Below are 14,247 nucleotides of genomic sequence, written 5' to 3' on the forward strand. Positions count from 1 at the left end.
TTAGCGGTCGTTTCAAGTTTCATGCTACAATCATAGTCTCGTCAAATCTTCCATCTCCTCGCTATATAGACGTCAACACAGGCATAAGTCAATATCTGTGAAATATGAACGGCAAGTTCACTGCAAAAATGCAGCATTTACAGGCCAAAGCTACTTTAAATACTCATCTTTCTATAGAACGATGAATCTGCAAACCAACTTGATAAACAATCTCGATTTTGCTTTATATTAGTAAATTTCTCCTACAAACTGGCCTAATCCGGCCGACTTTCCCGCTACTCTTTCATGTAAGTGTTAAATGTATGAAGATGAGAATAAGTTTGAAAGTAATGTATGAATGTTTTTAATTTCGTGGTCTTGAATTCATACGGCTTCTGTTCTGTGCAGTGCGTCCAGCTTGTATTCTGCAAAAAGATTTCAAATTCGTGCATAAAAGGCGGACCGAAACAAATTTGGAAAAAGAGTAACTAACTAGTGACGATAAACATATAATCTCCTGACAAAGTGTTTTTAGAATAAACAAAAATAACATTATCTAGAAGCTAAAATCAGCAATCAGTAATTATTATTAGAGATTATTATAAACGAATAAAGACGATGTTGCAAAATAAAGATATTAGCATTTTTGAGTCGAAAATTTTGACAGCAATTGGGAAAGCTGAATAAGAGAACTGTAAGACAGACAGATATTTGTTGAGAAGTATAAATGCAGAAACCGAAAGGGTAGAGAGAATACCTTGCATTGATAAGAAAATTAGCACAACTGACAGCTTCAGGCGCTCCAGAAAGCGTTACAGTGCTTCGGCGTCCTTTTGCTTCCTCAATGTGAATATTGGCGCCAGAAAATCGCCTAGCGGGAAGAAATTATGATGAAATATGTCCAGGAATTAAAAATCCATTGGTTTATGCGCTAAATTAGATCAAGACTCATCTAAACATCTAAACTAGATCAAGACTTCAAGGCACGTCTTGTACCCAAACGGTTTTAATAACAACACTCGGCTTCAACGTAATTCCCTGTGTATAATTCTAGCTGGTTTCTTTATTCTTTGTTTGTTTACTGCTTTGATTTCTTGTAAATTCAAAATAGCATAAACTTTTCTTTAACATTTTCTGATACTTGTGTATTTTGATTTCTAAGTGTTTCTCTGTGTACCTGTAACTTAATGTACGTATGTAGTGAAATTTAAAATGAGTACTGAACTGAGAAGAATGAAACTTTATTGCCATCTTCTTTTTGATTCAAGTATTTTTTTATATCAATTGTTTCTGGATACAAGCTCGCATAAAGATCAACCAACTTCCAAAATCGTTCAAAGGAATATAAAAAATTTTGACACACAAACTGCGTTTTGATTGAAAAACTATTTTCCAACAAGACCAAACACAATATTAAGGTGGGTACAGTAAACTATTTATCAACAAAATTATTGCTGTACAAAAGCCATTCGACCTTAAAAGGCATTTGTACGAAATTGTTGTCATTTTCTTATTTAGGTACCAAAAACTCTAGAATTTTTCTCCAAGGGGGAGGGTAGGGGGCTTATAAATCCGGGCCACTTCTAAATATGGAGCCTATTTAAAATGGGAGGAATTCAACTTTCCCATTCAAATTGCTCGTTTTTTCAATGCATGTTTACTTTAGGAACCAGGTATGCTTATGAATCCAGGAAGGCTGTCACCAAAAAACACTGTCCAAAACAAGAAGGTTACACGTACCTTACTTCATTGATGTGGCAGCCCCCCTTGCCAATAACAGACCCGATGACCTGCAAGATTCATAGTAAACATCAGTTAGAGCAAGGCATTACTCCGACACTTTTTAAATTTTAGCAAATAACATAAGGAATCAATGTTGCTAGTTACTTTTCTGATTCAACGTTCTTATCAAAGGCAAAGTTTACGTGATCCTTCCAAAATATTCAGTAACGAGATAATCAGCTCCAAACTTTAGAAATTCCCCCCAAAGAAACAAGCTTGATCAATTAGGCATATCTCTAGTAACGACAGAATGACAGTTCTACGCCCATGACTAGGAAAAAGCTGTCACATCTAAACACAACATGATGTGAACATGATATAGAGGATTACATACGGTAATTCCTCGAATAAGCCCCCGGGGCTTTATTTCGCAAAAAATATTTCCAGGTGGAGGCTCACTCAAGGGAACTATATATTAAGCATATTTAGCAGCAGCCTAAAATAATACCAGGGTAAATTTGTTTGTACTCTTTAAAATTAAAGCTATGTCCGAAATATACTCTCGTCAACAAACGACTCGAAACATAAGAATTTGGATATAAAATAGGACATGAAAAATGTAATATAGTTATATTTGTGAATTTATTAATGACTAAAGTGATAACTTTGACAAGGTAGAAAAATAACGATACATGAAGTTTTTCTTTAAATCGATTAATTCTTCAGGTGATTATTTGAAGGTGGGGCTTATACGAGGACGTTCGGTGGTCAATAAGCAACTGACAATTACTCTCTTACTCCGAATACTTACGCTGCTTGGGAGAGTTATCTTCTGCTGGGTGCGTCTCGAAAGGCCTAAAATATGATATTAATGTATCACAGTATATTATATATCGAATGATTCAAGAAAAGATAAAATATATTGTCGTGCATTCTTCAGTTCAATTTCCTACCTAAATAGAGGCGTCTTTCAGCTGTTCACGATAAAGGATAATCTTACATTTATAAGGTAGATACTGGAGAATTATTCCACTCAACACTTCGCTTTCACTTCGTTGCTGTCTATCATCAATATAATGACTCGAGCGAGGACAACAGCACGTCTTTAGATAGAACAACAAAACTCAAAGATTGAACTAACATTTCGACGCAGAGTTAATGTAGAGTGAAATTTTAAGACATAGAGCATAGTTAAAAGATAGAATAAACTGAAAATTAACTTAGGTGAAGATTAAATGTAGTCCCACGTGTTACCTGTACATTACACAACGCATGGAGTTAGGAATAGCAAGTCCAAATTGTCCTACTCTACTAACGAACTTTAAATAAGATAAATACACATGCACATACGAGCGAAAAGATACAAATATGTAGCTTTGGTTATAAGCTGAAAATGGTCGAAAGACAATCAAATAGTTGTGCTTTCTGTAAAAAGTGATTGATGTACAATCACCAATAATGTATTCAAAATTGCCAAAATTCTTCAGTTATATGTAGTCATTTGCCAATAAGGCAATTCTTGGAAATTAGCAAATATAAGTTGAATAACCGTACCAGTAAACGACAGCTGGTTAGTCATCAGTGACAGCTAGAAAAAAATAAAAAAAATATAAACACATTCAGTCCCGTTCCTATCTCTACAAATATCAATTAAAGTAATGAAAGGTTATTAAGGTTATTTGAGGTTATTGACTCTTTTATATATTACCAAAAACACAACATATTACCAAAAAACACAAAATAAGCAGTCAACAGTAACATATAAATAGATGAAATTGCTTTTCAAAATGTGCCATCCTGAAGAATCAACACAATGTTGTCGATAAGGACCTGTGGTGTAAAATCACAGTAAAACAAAAAATGAAAGATATTGAAAATCTTTACTGAACAGAATGGCGATTAAAAATATGCTATTGTGCGTTTGACAACAGGTTATGCTATTATACTTTTAACACCTCATCCATTATATACCAACAGACAGAAGTCTTTCAAGAAACTAGATATGTAGTACCATTCACAGGAATAATTGCGTGCACTCGCAATTGTTAATGATACGATTGGTTTTGATAATAGAAAGTTCTATATTATAAAGGTAAAAAGGCTAAAAATGATACTAAAGAATATCACTGCATACTCATTACGACCTAACCAATTGCAAAATTATATATTATATATTTGCAAAATTGCAAAATTATAAACACATGCTATAAAAAACACTTACAACTTGAGGGCTGGCCCCACCAAAGCCTCCCATGGAAGGAACAAATTTGATGTTGTTGTTTCTGGGTGGAAACTGGAAAAAATTTACAAAAACGATGAGACAAATAAGTAATGCAAAAAATGAACAGGACATCGTCATTATAGCAAACATTATAGCGTCATCATTGATCGACTGGAGAATTCTGGTTTCACCGTCGGTATAGGGGATTAAGGATAGCGAAGAAGCGCATAAGGTTTTAATTTTGGACGTGCTATTAAGTTGAATGGCTAAAATTTTCGTTCTTTTTTTCTTTTCATCAGTAAATAAATCATGGTCATTGATCTGAGAAAGAGTTTCCACTTGGCACATGAAGCAAAATATTCTTAAAAGCCAACAAACACTAACACCAATAGATCAAACAAAGAAATAAATATATAAATAACAGTTTTTAAATAAATCTAATAGAATAGCTTGAAGTTATATACATGCTAAGACCACTAAATATCTGAGACAATTAATTTATAAAAATCACTCTGTATTAGCTTATACTTTGCGACATTCACCAGCCATACCTCAACAAATATATCACAGATCTTTTCCATGCAGATTCCTAAAGCTTCAGGGCTACCTGAGAAAATGGAAAAGGATAGCACACGTATATATAAGAATAAATTATTATGAAACAAAATTTAAAGCAAAAATGATCTGTTCATCTAATTTTTACCTTACCAGGTTGGCAAGTCGACTAGATATATTAAATAGTTTTTCTCAGGGAGAAATAAAACGTGAGGTAAACTGCAACTGAACCAAACAGGCAAGGTAAGAGGTATAGCAGACAATCGAGCTAAACAAAATATTTGTAGGATTAATAGATTTATTATGTCTTAATAATAAGACACCAACAAAAAAATTCAGTTTTGTCAAGTTTGGGGCACCCTATAACGTTCTTTGGATACGTAATTCAGACCCATTTTGAGAGTATTTTTTAAATACGTCAGAGATTTTCTTGGATGAGGTAAAGATAGAATTATGCAGATTAAAAGCCTAATAGAACATGTACTCTATGATGAACGTATAAAAAACTTCTCATCCACAAGATATGGGCAGATTCACAAGGGAGAAGTTCATTTAAATTTGAAACAGTCGAGAGAGAGAGAGAGATAAATATGCTAGGCAGCACTGTGAAGTGTACTATGCTCAATTCGATTTGTTTTTCTCTTCTGCGACATAAACGGCTCTTTTGAGAGGTGCAAACTTATCCCGTGTTCCTTTCAAGATTTATCGCCCATTGTGACAAAAAACCAAGGACAAGAGCGCGGTTTAAAATCTTTCCATTAGGGTATCAGAAACTTCTAGGTCAACTAATAACACGTAATTCCCCATTGTGGCATAAAGAAATTGGAGATCGTTCACCTTTTCATAAACTGTATATGAGTGATGTCAACAAAGTATTACCTGATAGGGTAACTGCTCTTTCAGAACAACCAGGAAGGTTTTCAGACGGGATCTAGGTAAAACAAATATGAAATATCGCGTTAATATCATTTGATTGAAAACAAAGTTCATAAAAAGAGTTACCCCATAAAATGATAATAGGAATTCAAGAAACATATTTCGAATTTCATGTACCTTAAAAAATAAACCCACACAAATTAAAAACAGTCGAAATTTTAATATAAAGTTTTATAACTGATAACGGAAATTGGAGCCTTCACTGATCATTTTTGGACTCGAAGATCAAAAGGTCCGCATAGTTAATTGGATTTGATGTGGTTCCATTGGATCAGAAGTACTTAGTGAATTTACTTGAATGCATTTTACAGAGGAGTAATTTTCTGTATTCAATCTGTTATGGCCTTCTAAACTTCCAAAGAGAGTCTGGAAAATCATATTTTCCATTTGAAACAAAACAGAGCTTTTAATATGAATAAAGGCTGATTGGCAGCTTGCTACATAACAAAAGCAGTTATGAAATTATGAAAAAAGCAAAAACAACAACATTCAGTTAAACTTTAATTTAAAGGAAGCAATTGAAAAAATGACGGTGAAATTCAACGTTTTAAAATTCCAATAGTTTTAACTATTCTGCAATTGCAAAAATTTCATACAAAATTTTATGATTTTATTCTTAAATTCTTTAATAAACTTTCTCGTTTTGTTTCATAAAATCGACTAGATGTAAAGTACACTGAGGGCTTCGTCAAGTTTTACTCGATCCCTGCAAAGGTGAAGATTTGGCTAGTTTAAGATTTGCTGCCACTACCCGAAAAAAAGGTCCAAGCTGTGAAATTCACAATACTCACAGTGATGGTTGCTCCTGAAGCCTAAAATAGGAAACAGGATGGGATAAAGTAAGGAAAAACTGGTAGTGTCAAATACAGATTAAATTATACAAAAAACTGAAACAGTCAATTAAGCAAATTTTGCCTGATAACACATTGTTTTTGAAGAAAAATTTGATTTCAAATTAATATAAAATCGAGGCTTAATGACCTATTGAATGACGGGTTTCTTTCTATATATGTTTTCCCCGGCACTCCACTTATACAATAAATAAGATATATCCTTTTACATCATGTTCCTAAGCCAATTTCCGACGCAAAATGCCACAAGCCAAACATAAACGAAATCTTTAAATTGCAGGTCTAAGAGGCAAAAATCTTTGCATCTAAAAATAATTAAAAAAGAACTTTCCTTCTCTGAGTTTACAATGAAAAATCAGTTTGAATTCCACAAATAACTGGCATACAAAATTAAGGAAAAATAAAGCATGGAGACATTGTGGGGATTTTGTTGTCAACATCTTGGGTGTTTTTAAGAATGATATTTGTCGTAAAACAAGCAAATATCAACCATTATCATTCTTAGCAATAGCTTTTGGATACTGCCTACACAAATTGCTTCAAACGGTCAAAATATCGATAAAATTGTTGTGTGAAAAACGGAGAACGAGAAGAGAGCTTCAAATCAAAGCCTTCTTCTGGGATAAGGAACATGACCACAATAAGGGCCAGACACACAATTACCAGCTGACTCTTATGCAACTAGAAGCATGATTCTCATGAGGCCAGAAACACGATTCCCACGAAGCCAGAAGCACAATTCTCGTGAGAACAGAAATATAGATCGGGCGTTGAGTTGAATCAGAATGACAACTTTCTGAGGTCAAATTTTTCTCGTCTGCACAAACCATACCTCTCTAATCTCCTTAATTCGAGATCCTCCTTTGCCGATAAGTGGTCCACATTGGCTGTTTGGTGCCAAAAGTCTTATAGTGACAGGGGGCACATGATCCGACTGCTGTCCATATGAAGATGGTCCAGTTATCTGAAACAAATTGCCAATAAAAGATACATGCTTCAGTTTACTCACGCAAGTTTACCCACATTAGCACAATTTCAAATTGTATCAGTAATGTCAATAAGAACTTGAAATCATGGTATGATTCACTGTTGAACAAATTACTAGACCTGGGTCAACATTAAGAAAAATGTCAAATTAGTTTCAAATAGGCTGGTTATCCAACTTAGCGTTGTCAATAATGGAATAACATAATCAAATCACTTACAAACGTAATATCTACAAATATGTTAGCCTTTCTGTTTTAATTAAAAATAATACAACAGGAATTTTACATATATGTTAACTGCTCTTTGTATTAAAGGAACAAATTGAAAAATAAAACTGTTTTGATCGCCTAGCCTATGTGACTTGTAAAACCTTATGGCATAAAGTTGTTACTATCAAATTGTTACAGGGCCGTCGGGGGGGGGAGGGGGTGAGCTTTTAAACAGTACTATATTTCCTTTTTGACAGTGTACTAAACGGGGAGCAATACAACGGCACCCCTCCCCCAATAATATTAATTCCGCTGCGATGGCACTGTCCTATAAATGGATAGATCTGTTTTTTCATGATTTTATCTTTAAAACAAAAATACGAGATAATCAGAATAAATGAGTTACCTCCTCCAATCTCTCGGCAATAAGACATACGGCTGTAGATATTTCATCCACTGATCCAGTAACATTAAGAACTCTGAAAAACGATGAATTTGCAAAATTCAGTGGAATTAGGATTTTTGAAGAAAATGTAGAAGGTGAATCTTATAACACTATTGTAGGAGCTTTGTTGATTTATCAATTAGCTAAATAAATATCTAATTTCTTCGAATAGAAAACTCTTTTCTCTTCCTCCTCACGACCGTTGGAAAACACCCCTTCGTTTTAAAAGTGTATAATTCAAAAATAAAGGGAAAAGAAAGAATACACTTAGAGGGCCTATTTCATTGAGCTTTTTCTGTAAACTGTGTAAGCAGGAAATGTCTCGTACAATTCATTTTCTTGAATTTCAATGCAGCTGTAGGAAACGATATTTTCTATACAAAAACATTTTTTCTCCGTACAATTCCTGCCATCAGTTTCAAAAAAACGTCCCTCTCTTTTAAACACTCCTTTGAATGAACGCCTCAACAAAGGCATAAAATATTTTAAATATGTCCCGGTGTTTTCTTAGGTAATTCAGTATTTATGTTAACAATAATTACTTTAACCATTTTAAAAACGATTTTTAAAAAGGCCAGGAAATATTAATCTGCAATATTAACTTTTAACCTTGTTCTCACTAAATTTGATGATTCAAAATTTGAAAAAATTTAACTTCAATTAAGGAGGCACTAACGCAAAAATTGTAACAATTCAGAAATTTTGCGAATGCATGGAGGTCGGTCTATGTAGAGATTATGTACTTTTGTGGGAACAAAAAACGACGGCCACCGATTGAACCAGCCGGGACAACAAGCCCCGACCAAGAACTGCCAAATTACGTCAAATCCTTTGTTTCCGCGCAGCAGACCAGAAAAGAAGTGGGATATCAAAATGTTTATCCCAATTTTCAAAGTTTCGAAACTCTACTTCTACAGCGAGTACAGAAAAACGAAAGATAGCTTTCGAGTACCAAAAGCCCTCAACCTTATGACTATAAATTATCGTTGAAATCTTCGTTTGCAGAAATTTGCATCAGTGCCTCTTTAAAGAGTTTGATTGATTGGAAACCTAAGATTATTTCAAATGCAAAAAGAGGGAATCCAGATCCAAATTTAGGAAAACGCAATGAAGATAACAATAATTTACCTTTCAATTCCAGCTGTTCCTGTGATGTTAACTTGGGCGTTGCTCTAAAGAAACATTTGATTCTTATTAAAAAAGATGGGGACATGACAATTCTAAAACTACCCGCTTATTGATTTTGAGATACTTTACTTTTTTGTAAAATCTTAGTAATCCAACAGCGGCAAATAATAGTTTGGATTTCAAGTAGTGGAGTTTTGTAGTTTTTTTAGCAATTTTGGGATATGTTACAAAGAGTTGTTTTGAAGAACATGTTTAAATCATTTAATAAAAAGCAATGTTGGGCCTTGTCCACGATTTCCCAGCTTGTAGAGGCCATGGTAATGTAATATTTTCCTAGGACATTGGGCCCCATACATCTATGTCCCTTTCACCCCCAAACAAACGGAAGTATCCGCCACTGAAAGTAAGATATCGATTTGTAAAAGAAAAACAAACAGCTTGTTTTTTTGAAGCAGTCTTTATACAAGCACAAAATCAGTATTCAGAAAGTTAATTGTTAAAAGCTAAAAGTTTCTTGATACCTGAAAATATAAAACAGTCCTTCATTAGCATACATTCTATCACATGAACACAGAAATGATTTTTCTCAAATAGTTCACCTTTTCCAATAATTCAGAAGGATGCCTTTTAAAGTTTTGACAAGAGCATATCCTAATAAATACCTCAATAATCTCGGAATATTATTAGGTATGGATGTCAAAAATAAAAAAAACACAAAACTGGCAAATATACCTTCTCTATGATTCGTTTGATATTTGCACCTTCCTAAAATGTAAATAAAAAAATTAGCACATACATGTAGTCCCATTTATGAAATCTTAAATCAAACCGAAAATAAATCCAAAGACTTGAGAGATAAAAGAAATTTTAAAACAAAGAAGTAGCATATAAACCACACAGTAACTAAAAGGACCATGTCAGCCATTGACACATTTGTTGATCAATATCCTTTATTATTTTGTCATTAGTGCATTAAGTGGACTATTGCAATCCAGAAATACAGTCCCCATAAGATAATACATTGTGACTTGGGGTGAAGAAAATTATTAACTAGTTGAAGTTTAATATCATCCATTTTACCTTTCCAATTATTCCGCCAGCATCCTGTAATATAACAAAATAAATTTATTGCAATAAAATCAATCCAGGCAAAAGTTATGATAGAAGGAACTATACTTAGGAGAACAATCATTTCTGAAACAGCGTTTGATCTTGTAAGCATAAAATTCACTTTACAAAAAAAGTTAAGGCTTTTGGGTTGGCTAAGATATCACAGCACTGAATTTTGTAACCAGTCCATGGAAAATCATTGCTTTGAGTAGTTCCTAAGCTGCTCTGTCGAAAGATTATTCCCTTGGTAAATTCAATTTAGATTTTGCTTCCAATTACATTGATATTTTCTTCAATGCAGTCAATTGTTGCAGGGTTTAGTTATTTGGGGATGTGCATATGGGAGCTACAAAATTGCAGTTTACCCAAAAATTAGAAACTGCTGTCTTCTTTGATAATGAAAATGCCCTTAATTTGAATAAATACCTGACTCAGTATCAAGAATCTGACAGTCAATTTTGAATCCACTTTTGCTTCTGCCATTTTCAAGTCTAAAAGAGATCAATAAATTATCACTTCAACTACTAAAAATCCATTTGTGATTGCATGGGTAAAGGTAAAAATTATATTGTAATTTATGTGCATCAGCATGTATGGATTGATCTGGTGCCAGCTGTTGCCTCCCAGAGGGAACAGTGCTATTGAAACTGCAAATCTGGTGCTTAAATACTGGACATTTACAGGGATTTTATGGCCCATGAGAAACATTGAAAAGGTACTGTGTATTGTAAAAGTAGCTTTAATGATTATGTGTACATGATTATTCCTCAATCTAGCTAAGATAAGCAACCATCAAAAGTAACTCAAGATAGTCCCTGAATCATCTATTTTCCCAAAAATTTAGCTCTGTCAATATCAATGGTTGTTCTCTAGAAAAATATGTAGATGAAACGTCAAGACTAATCAACTGCTAGACATTCAATTTTGGTTAAATTTGAAAATTAAGACTTTCTTTTACCTAGAAATTAAATAAAATGATAAATAGTCATTTGTGCGATTAGTAAAATATTTTGGTATTGCAAAATAGTTGTTGAATAAGATGAACACTTTTTCAACAAACAAACCCAACAATTTTTAAAATAGGAAACTTGTAAACAAAAAAGGGTTTCTTCACAAGCCATTATAACAGCTACTTTCAATTTTGAAACAAGATTTTACTAATTTGCAACACTTATAAATTATAGATTGATGACAGGTGATCAGAGAAAGGGGCCTTCTTCCAGCTAACATCATTTTAGAATGATAAGCTACCTTTTGGAAAAATCACAGGGAAGCCTTTAGGCAATTAGCATTACAAAGAAAGGACAGTAGGAAATTAAAGAGATGTGGCTGGGTCAGAAAAGCCACAAAGAAAGAAACCTCAGACTTCTTAACAATAACAAGCAACGATTGAGAAATAGCATTTATATTGAAATACCATGTTTTGCCCTGGCAATGAAAGATTTGAACATCCATTTAAATAAGTTAATGTATTTTCTATAGGATACAAACGCTTTGAGGATGTTTCCAACAAATTTTGACACTGATCTCACCCATCAGAGCAAACTCCCCTCACAAACCAATTACCAAACCGCTGAGTACCAACATTTAAAATATATTTCAAAAGATAAAAGCAGATGGACTTATCAAACAATAAAATAATATGGCTAGGAAGGGTAAGAGGCAGCGAAGTTCATGAAGAAATCCAATGAAAACTGGTGTGATTGCCACACCCACCCTATGTAATCTCTAGGTGCACTTAGACACAACTTACAATAACTGGCCAATAAAAATGAAAATTTGCAAATACATAGATATCAAAGTTTGTTAAGAAATTATCAAAGTTTGTTTTAACACTGCTATTATACCAGTCTTTTAGTGTACTATCTGGTTATTACAAAAATTATGTTATGTTAGCAACAGAAAGCTTTAACATTGTTCATTACCATCATCAGCTCTATTAGATGTGATCAACTAAGAAAGAACATAGAAACAGATAATAATAAAAACTGTTCTATTTCAATTTTTAGATTTGCATTACCAGAATACTGCTCAAGGTATCCTTAGCATGGAAGAAAAAAGAGCATATACTTAATTGCAACAAATTGTTGTAATTCAAGGCTTGTTTTGAGGTAGAAAAAAAATCTGAGTAATTCAGAAAAATTACCATAACTTATTCTTTCTAATTTTTTTCATTTAAAATTATGAAATTTCTCAATTTATTAAGTTAAGTCAATTTAAAAAGGATGTTATTTGCTATGTTAGGATATTGATTCGTTAGCATTGCCCATTATCTTGAGAATGATATCCGTATAGACATAATAATTATGGCCCAAATTGATTATAAAAAACAAAAGAAATCTGGTTTTTCCAAGGTAGATGAAAAGTTGAAGAAATGCGTTAAAGGTCTGATTTGCAATAAGAATTTTTGGAAGCTTCTTTCATTTAGATGCAATGAATATAATCTGAGGGAAAACGTTAATAGACAAATTTTTGGATGGGGTACATAAATCAAATCACTGCACGTACGTACGTAAACTTAAACGTATAAAAATAATGCGTTATCAAAAAAAGACTTCCCATTATAAAACTACAAGTGAAATTCGCACAAAGATTGCAAACTTATTTAAAGGAGCGGGGGAGTTAGAAAATGAGGGCTATGTTAACAGAACTGAAAATTACAGGGAGGATCTTTTTCAAAAGCAATGAGACAAGATACGAAAGTTGAAAGGTATAAAACAGGGTAAATCGTTTGCTTTTTATAATCCATACCCCATAAAAGTTTGTGGTTGTTCGAACGATTTCGACTGTCAAAACAGGACTTGATAAGAATGCTTTAATAAAAGGAGATAAAAAGTACACGTGGAAAATCTGAAGATGGCTTGGCAGGTAACAACAAGTTACACGTAAATCAAGGCCTACCTCAGTACAAGATTTGTAAAGCGAACACTCGTTATCTAAACCTACACCGCAAAAACAACAAAAAACCTACAATTTGTTATTTTGATACTTACGCTTCTGGATAGGATGTTGGTTTCTGGGAATGTGTGGTCCAGGTGAAAAGAAGTCGGTTAGAAAAGGTGGAGGTAAGGTGAGAGATCGTGGATCCGACTGAAGTTTGTACAACCAACTCGTTGGTGATCGTAAAATCGAGATCGCAGGAAATCATTGATCGCGAAAACAAAACATTGCCTATTGTTCTCAGGCGCAAGTCAATGTGCGCAGGTCTTCCATACAAAGTATATTAAAAAAGACACGTGATTAAATCTCCTTCACAGCCCGACGAGCATTGGATAGGTTTCAGTGCTTGCATATCGCCGTGTTGTACGGAAATTTCATTAAAGGTGAGAATTTTAACCCTAATACCCTAAAGAACAAGCACAGCTCTGTTACTAGCTTTCAGAAGGCTTGAAAACTCCTATTCTTTCTTTTTTTTCAAATTATTTTAGTAGGATACTGCAGGCATATAATATCAAATGATATTTGTACTAAGAAACTGTTTTATATGAACAATATCTGTATACTGTGTGTACTTCATACATGATGAAATCAGTTAACATAAGAGTTTTCCCTACAAAAATACAACACAATAGTGAACAATTGCTAGTCTACTTGCGTAACAAAGCAAAAAACAAACGACCTGCACTCATTGCTAAGGAACAACCTGTGGAATCAAAAACTTTTCACCTTCAAGATTGTCTGGTGGCGCATTGACACGTGGTTAAAGTTCTGTGAGAGAACACGTATTCTTTCTCAAAACTTGGTAATATAGCGCTCGGTTTCTATCTAAACAAATGTTTCTTACGTTTCTTGACGATGTCTAGATCTTCAGATTTTTGCCTCTCCGACATCTCTTCTGGTTGCTCGTCCATGTTCAATTGTCCCTCTTCATCTTCCTTGACCTGACGCATTTCAAGGTTGTCTGTGGCCTTAAAGTATTCCTGAAAGCCCGTGCTCAACAGCATTTTCAAAGCCTTTATTCACCGCGTGTGCTGGTTTCTCTACGCTACAGGTATTTGCTCGCATCTGGTATGCCTGCAGTTTACTTATAGCAAGGGCCTGGACATGAACTTCGATGCACACTTGATTTTTTCCTTGGGGAACATGCTTTTCTCTGCAGATTTC

The 14,247-nt window shown here is 33.8% G+C and overlaps 1 protein-coding gene and 1 long non-coding RNA gene across 2 annotated transcripts in view; one reads left to right on the top strand and one right to left on the bottom strand.

The window, feature by feature from the left end:
• Positions 1-14,126, bottom strand: LOC135682481 (poly(rC)-binding protein 4). The gene is made up of 16 exons (XM_065197395.2): positions 13,928-14,126; positions 10,570-10,634; positions 10,114-10,137; positions 9,766-9,798; positions 9,034-9,077; positions 7,867-7,939; positions 7,097-7,228; positions 6,205-6,225; positions 5,357-5,408; positions 4,474-4,529; positions 3,923-3,994; positions 3,256-3,289; positions 2,513-2,556; positions 1,720-1,769; positions 737-850; positions 1-404 (listed from the first exon to the last, which is right to left on the bottom strand). Exons 1-16 carry the CDS (start codon positions 14,085-14,087, stop codon positions 344-346), a joined length of 1,035 nt encoding a protein of 344 aa, XP_065053467.1. The 5' UTR covers positions 14,088-14,126; the 3' UTR covers positions 1-343.
• The window catches only part of LOC148958345 (uncharacterized), an 11,986-nt gene continuing 10,253 nt past the window's right edge, over positions 12,515-14,247 (top strand). The window contains exon 1 of the long non-coding RNA XR_016144740.1: positions 12,515-13,466. This is a non-coding gene — a long non-coding RNA (uncharacterized LOC148958345). The remainder of the gene's footprint in view (positions 13,467-14,247) is intronic.

The sequence above is a fragment of the Rhopilema esculentum genome, chromosome 16 (genome assembly GCF_057945365.1).
Source record: "Rhopilema esculentum isolate cy_ngs chromosome 16, ASM5794536v1, whole genome shotgun sequence".
NCBI lineage: Eukaryota > Metazoa > Cnidaria > Scyphozoa > Rhizostomeae > Rhizostomatidae > Rhopilema > Rhopilema esculentum.

What these genes read in the sequence shown, in the direction of transcription:
- LOC135682481 (XM_065197395.2), bottom strand. Translation starts at nt 14,087, where the DNA reads ATGCTGTTGAGCACGGGCTTTCAGGAATACTTTAAGGCCACAGACAAC. An exon ending in AGATAACTCTCCCAAGCAGC is followed by an intron (nt 1,770 to 2,512) that starts GTAAGTATTCGG and finishes TGAATCTTGCAG; the next exon opens with GTCATCGGGTCTGTTATTGG. An exon ending in AATTTTCTTATCAATGCAAG is followed by an intron (nt 405 to 736) that starts GTATTCTCTCTA and finishes ATCTTTTTGCAG; the next exon opens with AATACAAGCTGGACGCACTG.